At 42.8% G+C, this 8747-nt stretch overlaps 1 protein-coding gene across 1 annotated transcript; it reads left to right on the forward strand.

The window, feature by feature from the left end:
- The first annotated feature begins 429 nt into the window (after nucleotides 1-429).
- On the forward strand, nucleotides 430-6513 carry PDCD5 (programmed cell death 5). The gene is made up of 6 exons (XM_028123514.2): nucleotides 430-570; nucleotides 1441-1478; nucleotides 4092-4153; nucleotides 4938-5029; nucleotides 5936-6007; nucleotides 6323-6513. Exons 1-6 carry the CDS (start codon nucleotides 505-507, stop codon nucleotides 6368-6370), a joined length of 378 nt encoding a protein of 125 aa, XP_027979315.1. The 5' UTR covers nucleotides 430-504; the 3' UTR covers nucleotides 6371-6513.
- The last annotated feature ends 2234 nt before the right edge of the window (nucleotides 6514-8747 follow it).

An 8747-nucleotide genomic window follows, 5' to 3' on the forward strand; every position in this document is an offset into this window, starting at 1 on the left:
GAAGAGTGGTGCAACTATCACCGCAATCCAGTTTTTGGACATTTCCCTAAGCCCACTTTGCCTTTCTGAATCCCTGCGTCCTCAACTGTAAACGGAGATAACACGAGGCTAGCACGGATCGGCCACTGGCAGATTTTACCTATTATTAAACTTGTTGATGACGGTCTGTTTTTACATTACTATCCTTTCCTTCTCGAGGTGCGACCCTAGCCCGCCGCGTCAGCGCGAGAACCGCGTCCAGTGGGGGCGAGGAGGTGGGACTGGAGTCGCGAAGGCTCGGCGCTGGTTCTGCCCAGGCGGCCCGCGCCGCCCCACCGCCTGCGATCGCGCAATCGGGCCTCTCCCGGCGCCCTGGCTGCGGCTGGCGGCGCAGCTCCGGGCTGGATTGGTGATGCCTGGGCGCTGCGCGCGCCTGCGTAGTGGGGATAGTCGTGCGCGCGCCGGGGCGCTGCGGGAGAGCCCTCGGAGCGTGGTTGTGGCTGCTCGTCCCCGGACTGCCGCACCATGGCGGAGGAGGAGCTGGAGGCTCTGAGGAAACAGAGGCTGGCCGAACTGCAGGCGAAACATGGGGTGAGTACGCCGGTCCCCGCCGGGCGCCGCGCTCGCCCGGGGTGAAGGGCGCGGCCCCGGGCGGAGGCTTGGGACGCAGCGGCTGGAGCTCGCCCCGCGGGCCCAGGACCCCGCCGCTGCCCCCAGGCCGGCCTCGGCCCCTCCGGGCGGGTGGGCGCTGGGCCGCCAGGCCGACCGCGTGCGGTCCCCGGACGGTCCGGCGCTGGGCCTCTTCGGGTCGGCGTCGCTCCGGAGCGGAATGCTCAGCCCCTCAGCTGTCTCGGTCCCCTTAGCTTCGGGTCTAGCCAGCTCCGACTGCTTTCCAGCCGAATTGTTTCCTAGAATTCGGGTGTTCTGACCCAAGTAGTTGACGTTGTTTGAAGGTCTGCTGTGTGCCAGGTGCTGCGGGTACAGAGGGGAACATCCTCTCTGACGGAGTTGATGGTCCCGGGGAGGAGCCACACAACCACGAATCCCGTAGATAAAGTGCTCAAGTTAATGACTTTGCTGTGCGGGGAGGGGACCACCGTGGTAGGGCTGGAGCGGGACGGTCTCCCGGGAAGCGGCGAGTGAATCATCGTCCCCAATAACGAAGCAAATTTTACTATCCAGAAATATTTCTTACACTACGGTTTCGTAGTATAGGGACTCCCCTCCTTCATGGTTGCTTGTGTTTAAAACATTCTGCTAGATTGTGATTTTAGAAGCTTATCGAAACCTTGCAGTAAGTTGGAACTATCCCACTGATTTTTGTGAGGCCCAGCTTTTAATCATTTGGTAATAATTTGATCTCTACCACTGCAGGAGCCTTAAGTATCAGAAACAAGAAAGTGGCTCCTACTTTTTTATGTGAAATTACTCTACTAAAAAGACACGATTTTTTTTTTCCAGGATCCTGGCGATGCAGCACAACAGGAAGCAAAACACAGGTATGGGCTGGAGCTCTGAACTTTTTGAAGGGGGGGTTTCACCGAATTGTTTTTTTAGTTTAGTTATTTTAATAGGCGTGTAAATTTAAAGTTTTTCCTAGCGTAGAGATTTTTCCGTAAGTAATCAGAGTAGTTTCATTATTAATTTGTTAATTGAAGAAACGTGTGTAGAACTCACATGTATTATAATTGGTTGATGTTTGCTTGTCTGCTAAACTGTGATTACCTTAAAATGAGCCTCATAATAGGACTACCTCATAGGGATTTTGTGAGGATTACATGGGGACAGTGCCTCACATTTACTGTTCTTACTGCTATTTTATTCCCAGCACATGGCAGGGCACCTCATACATTGCAGGTTTATTGAATGAAGACCTAGTTATCTCACCATGCTACCTTTTCTTCTTTCTAATTGTGATTTTTAAAAATAAGACATAAAATTTACATAATTTTTAAGTGTGAAGTTTATATTTTCATTGTTATGTAACAAATCTTTAGAACTTTTCCATCTTGCAAAACAAACTATACTTACTGAACAACAACACATTTTCCCTCCACATATTTTTTAAGATGTATTTATTAAGGGGGCACCTGGGTGGCTCAGTCGTTAAGCGTCTGCCTCCGGCTCAGGTTATGATCCCAGGGTCCTGGGATCGAGCCACACATTGGGCTCCCTGCTCAGCGGGAAGCCTGCTTTTCCCTCTCCCACTCTGCCTGCTTGTGTTCCCTCTCTTGCTGTCTCTTTCTGTCAAATAAATAAAATCTTAAAAAAAAAAAAGATGTATTTATTTTAGAGAGAGTGCACATGTGAGTGAGGGGAGAGGCAGAGGGGGTAGAATCCCAGGCATACTCCCCGGTGAACTTAGAGCCCCACTTGGGCTCCAGATATCATGACCCTGAGATTATGACCTGAGCCAAAATCATGAGTTGGATGTTCAGCCAACTGAGACACCAAGGTGCCACCATTCAGCAAATATTCATTGAGCACTAGGTCTGGGTCAGGCACTGTGTTGGATCTATAGAAACAGGCAGGGCAGAGAAGGTTCCGTCCTTACATGGCTTGTTAGTGGTAGAAGAAAGATGGTGCTAAGAAAAAAATAAAACTACATGAATTTCATTGATTCTAAGATGTACATTTTTTCACATTTTTAACATAGATTAGGTCTCATAAATGATCACTCTTGTCCTGGATTCTTCCAGAGAAGATTTATTTTTGCTTCTGCCATCACTTGGGTACATTTCTAACCTGAGATGTTTTAAAATTAAATTCTGTGCCTTAGATTCCACTTCCCCCCAAGCAGTGTAAGGCCTGCAAGAACTTGAAGTTCAAACTCTCAGGAACTTTTTTCCTCTTCCACTCAGGGCCAAGGCTGATTCATGCATCCTTCCTTGCTGTCCCTTTCTGTGTGGCCGGTTTATTTTTTGTTTACCTTGTACTGTGGATGTTACTCTTTGATGCCCCAGCTTTGAGTAGGGGTCTCCTTATTAGACTCATCTAGGGTGTTTTGTTGTTGTTGTTCTTAGAGGTATATAAAACTATGGTGCATCTTACAACCAATGGCATCTCAGATTCAGTGAAATATAGTAACGGTAGTTCACAGCAGGGTTGAAGTACTCAGGAGCCATAAGGAAATGGCCTGTGGAAGTGGGCTATAAGCTCCTCAGGTAGGGGTGGTTAGTAGGTACAGCCAGCCCCAGCTCCCCTTCTAATTCAGCCAGAGGATCTGCTTTTGTCTGTGTTGTGTATTAAGTTCCCTAAAGGACTTCCTTGGGGGAAAATTTTTTTTTTGCTACTTAAAAGTTTGAAACCACTGTCCTGTGAACCTGAACTAGTTGCAAGGATAGTTGCAGTGTTATAATGTCACTCCCTCTGGTGACTCAAAGAGTGGAACTGAGAGTCTTGAAACATGGGGCTCAGGGGAGCCCGGGTGGCTCAGTTGGTTAAGCTTCCAGCTCTTGGTTTTGGCTCAGGTCATGATCTCATGGGTTGTGAGATCAAGTCCCGCGTCAGGCTCTACACTCAGCAAGGAGTCTGAAGATTTTCTCCCTCCTCCCCTGCCCCTCCCCCCACTTGGGTGCACAAGCTTGTGTGTGCGCTCTCGTGCTTTCTCTGAAATAAATCTTTAAAAAAAAAAAGGAAAAGTAAAATGGGGCCTCGTTTTAGCTTGACCATGATTATCCGTGTCCCCATAAGATAGCCTCCCTAGGTCTCAGCTTCTTCATCTCCAAAAATACCAGACAGATTAATCGTTTGGCCCTTTAATTGCTTGGACTCTCACTACAAATTCCTAGAACCTCTCACACACTGCATACTTAATAAATGTTCGTAGTGGTGGTTAAACTAAAACTCTATCCTGAATTATGAAAATGTAAAGTTTTACCTTTCAACCTGGTAGGTTTACACCCACATAAAATAAAGCCAGCTTCTGAGGGCAGAGGTAGCCTCTTCTACTTGACTATGGGTGCTGCCACTGCGCAGCGCCTGCTATAATGCAGTCCGTGCACACGGGAGGGCTCCATCTTGGGAAACCTATTGTGTGAGTTCCATTTTTGTATGTTCAGTAGGAATGCTGACAGCATAGTTCTAATTTTGCTGACCTGTTTTTGTTGTAGGGAAGCAGAAATGAGAAACAGTATCTTAGCCCAAGTCCTGGATCAGTCAGCCCGGGCCCGTTGTAAGCATCTTCAGTTTCCTTTAAGTTATTTCCATAACATTGACTTGAGTTAGTTGAATAGGGAAAGATACATGAAATCATTGCTAATTCTGGATTAAGTATTTAACCTAAACACAATACAGATAATATTGTAAGAAATGTGAAGTTTATAAACCTAAGGAAATGCATTTAAATAGTTATTAAAAATACCAGCTCAGTTCTCTCTTACCACGGGGATGATCTCCAAGTGCACATTAGGTAAGATTTACAGGAAACAACTTGTAAATCGAGTCAATCACAAAATGTGACTGGTAGTTGATGTGGGTGAAGGGGACTTGGTGGGGGGCTTATTGCCTCTGTTTTAGTGTATGTTCAGAATTCTTCATAATAAATACCAAAACAGTGTAGAAAAAAATAATTAAGCCAGTCGGAATGAACTAGTATCTTTCGTATTGTGACTTGAAGGCCAGCTTAGAAGCAGCCTTAGATGGAGCATCACAATTATATATGTGTAGTAGTAGAGAAATTGTGTTCGAGAGGGCAATCATTTAAAAAAAAAAAAAAAAAACATCAGGCTTAGAATCCCAGGATCCAAGTTTAATCTTGGCTCTCCCACTACCTGTGTGTGGCTTTGACTGAGGCATGGCTGAACTTCAGTTTCCCCTTTTTAAGAGGGGTAATAGTACCATCTGCCCCACCTACCTACCTTGCTAGTTTCAAAATATGTCTGTGAAGTGCTTTGGAAATGTCAGCGCATAGTTTTATATATGTGCATTTAGTTTTGACTCCTTCTTTTTCTTTTTAGTAAGTAACTTAGCACTTGTAAAGCCCGAAAAAACTAAAGCAGTAGAGAATTACCTCATACAGATGGCAAGATATGGACAACTAAGTGGGAAGGTAAGCTTGGACTGCCTTGAGGCAGTTTTACCTATTCTTACCTAACTTTATCAAAAAAAATCTTCAAAAGGTCAATTTTCAGAAAGGTTATAGAAATTCTTGTTGACTGTTTCAATGAGGTATTTTATAAAGGAGAGAATTGTAGTATCTGCCATAAATCCTAAAAGATAACTTAATTGCCTTTCCTAAAATTCTCTGATTTCCTTTACCGACGTTGCTATGGAACCTTGATGTGTTTGTGACCCAGTGACTCTTAGGGTCAGCATCTAATTGCTTCTACACTGGAAACAGGTTTGTAATGGTACCAATTAAAGACTACCAATGTCGGTAGAAGTTAAGCTTGTTTTGCAAATGAGGAGGTGCTGAAATTTCTGATTATGCTGCTGTAATGCCGTGATGAGTATATTCTGGTGAGCCCGACCTTCCTTCAAGATCCACATGAGCCCCACCTGCTCTGGAAACCACCTGCTGCCTTCACAGCCTGTGGGAATCAGTCCTGCCCTGAACCCCTTACCCTAAGCGCGCACGTGGAAGAGACAACAATTGGTGCGTCTTGTATTTAAGCTTCTCAAGGGCAGAGGCAATGTGTCTCTGTTCCTGACCCTTAACAGTGGTGTAGGTGGTTGTCATTGTTAGCTAGAGGTGATAGAGGTATTCTTACACAATGTTGACTTTGGATTTTCCTGAGAAAGCTAATTTTGATAGCTACTTTCCCCCCCTCCTCAAATGAGGCTAGCAGAGCAAAATTCTTTTGGAACTTAAGCCAACTTAGAACTTGCTGTCTTGCCTTTCCTACCCTCTTGACCTCTGTCCCCACATCCCAGAAAAATTAAAACCATTCAGTCTACTAAGGTACACACACTGTTTAAAAAAAAAAAGTACTGTTTTTCTTTCTGGTTATCCTAGGTATCAGAACAAGGTTTAATAGAAATCCTTGAAAAAGTAAGCCAACAAACAGAAAAGAAAACCACAGTTAAAGTAAGTGTCCCCAAATGCTCATGGCAAAAGAAAAAGATTGCTATTTTAAGTGATAAATGTTAAATATACATCTACTGTAACAAAATGTGTTTCAGCCCATAGACATTTCCATTTTGTAAGAGGTGAACGTTTGGGGAGAAAGGTTGCACGTGCTGAGGGGTCTGTCGTTCCCCTCCCCCCATAGACCTAAAACACTAAGCTGTTTTAAAGACGTAGTGTCTTGCTCTAGTAGGTAGACCTTGTTCTTCTCAGAAAGTCTGAGTTATGCTTTATTAAACATGTTATGACCCTCATTTAATTTCCCCCTTCCCCTAGTTCAACAGAAGAAAAGTCATGGACTCTGATGAAGAGGACGATTATTGAAATTTAAGATGTTTAGAGACTGGAACTTAATGGAACAGTTCTAGGACAGATAATACTGGGTAGAAGTGAAGATCTGATTATTTACTTTGTTTATTGTCTATATGCCTTTTAAAAAAATAAACTTGTTATGCAAAATAAAACAATTTGGGCAAAGTTGTTTTTGTACCATAGCTGAATGAACAGAAGATCTGCATTTTGAATTTTTTCTTTCCCACCAAAAGTTTTGAAACGTGTAGCAGCATGAATACATCCTCTGTAACTGTGATGTTAGCGTTAGGTAGGATAATGGCCTTTGCAGAAATAGAAGCCAGCTTACTCTTCAGTAAGAAGAAAATAGCATCCAGTAACATCATGGTAGTTAAAACCCACGGATTAAGAGGGATCAACTTTAATATCTAATACTTAACGTCTAATATTTCCAAGACCTAGGTTCTGAAACCAGGTAAACTGTTCTTCCTGAAGGTAGTATTCACATTTACTATAAGAAAATTCATAGCTTTGGTTTCATTTATAATCTGCTTTTCAAAGGCATTGAGATCAAATGATCTGACAAATATCACCCCTACCCAAGACAGTCTGTAACTAGAGTGATACTTGAATTGCAGAAAATTACCACAGTAACTGGGAGATACTGGTAGTAATACTTCCAACAGTAATAAACATGTTGGTAAGAGAAGTGCCTTCTAATGACTAAAATCCAGCTGAGATAGTTTAGCAGTTAAACATTTTGGTAGAAATATTCTGAGTTCTTCACTGATAAAGTGGCAGGTAACTTAAATGGTATGTCTTACGTTGTCTTCCCACTAGGTTTTGAAACTTGTGTGAGTAAATTGACATGGCAGGTGAGCTGTTTGGTGTAAACTTTAGAGATTCCAGCCCCAGGAGGAAGTCCATAACATTATATGAGGTGACTAGGATTAGTAGCAGGAGAGTAACAGGAAAAGTAGTTTACAATCCTAGTCTCTGCTTTAGCTAGCATACTGCTGATCTATGTTTAAACTGTGTATTTGAGAGGTTACTGTTTTTGAGGCTTGAAATTTGGAACTGCGGCCCAAAAAGTCAATGTTGGAGCATCTAGCATTCCCAAATAAACGAATGAGTAGAACTGTTCCATCATTTTTTTTTTTTAAGGAACAGAATTAGATAGTCATGTAAATTTCCCTCGGATTTTAAAAAAAATCCCTATTACAGGTGAACTTTGTTTCAGGTCTCATTTACATAAAAACGCTGGAGGGAGACTAGAGGATTCTTAGCAAGTTTTGTCACATGCTTCCTCCTACAGAATAACCACTGTCCCGATGGCAAATACCTATGTGAATGTGTTTAAACTGTCAAACCCCTGTCCTGTCCTCCAGAGACAGTTGAGGATAGAAAGTGGTTCCGTACACACGGATGAAAGTTCTGGAAGGTAGAAAGGGGGGTGGGGTATATTTTGGTCTAGGAAATGGAGAGTGGTTATTCTAATTTAATTGACAATACTTTGAATTCAAACCATTCTTAAGCAGAATAGAAATTTGGGCATTACCAATTTCTGAGTTGTCAAATCAAGTTTAGTTTTAAGTGGAAAAGTAAGTTTGTAGAAAAACAAGTGTTTTTAAAAATAATTGAGGTGGTCACTTTGGGTAGCTCACCCTGCTGATTACCAGAGTAGCTCAAGAAGGAGCTTCTCCCCTAAAACAGTCTCACTCAAGGTATTTATATTTCCAGAAGAAGAACACACCACACTGGAAACTGCCAGTTCACATGACCCCACCAAGCAGGCCTAGACCGCAGCTCTGATAGTGCAAGCAAATCAGCCCCCTTCTTTCTCTGAACCTGTTTCTTCATCTGGGACAATTTTACCAATCAGGGGAACTGTTAGAAATAAATATAGGGGTATACACGAAAATTTTCAAAATTATATTGCACCACCCCAAAAAATAGGTGATACTAAATGTGTAAATTTGCAACTTGCCTGTGCTGATAAGTTTCTTAATTAGGGTGGGAGCAAACCACGACAATCTGCCAATAAGATGGTTTTGTTTCAAAACTGGGAGAAAAAGGAAAAAATAAAAGAAATTTGCAGAGCAACAGTGCTTATTTTCTTTTTGGGCTAAGAAACTGTATTCCATTCATTTTTTATCTGATTTTTTTAAAAAACATTTTTGTGGGCCCTTGCACCTACTAGATTAAGTCAGGCCTAAGCAGGTGAATGGATAATGGTCTGCTCTGAATGATCCAGTTTACATATTTCAGTGACATCAGGAACTGAAAAATGTATATCCATCCAATGGGAGATCTTTCCATACACAGAGCACATGTTTATAGCAGACAGGCTGCGAAATACCTCTCTCTCCAGAATAAGACATTAACTAAAAAAGTGTACCATGACACGCTC

Source organism: Eumetopias jubatus, unplaced genomic scaffold, assembly GCF_037043125.1.
Source record: "Eumetopias jubatus isolate StellerSeaLion01/CBP00866 unplaced genomic scaffold, mEumJub1_p1.0 scaffold_10, whole genome shotgun sequence".
In the NCBI taxonomy this organism is placed as follows: Eukaryota; Metazoa; Chordata; class Mammalia; order Carnivora; family Otariidae; genus Eumetopias; species Eumetopias jubatus.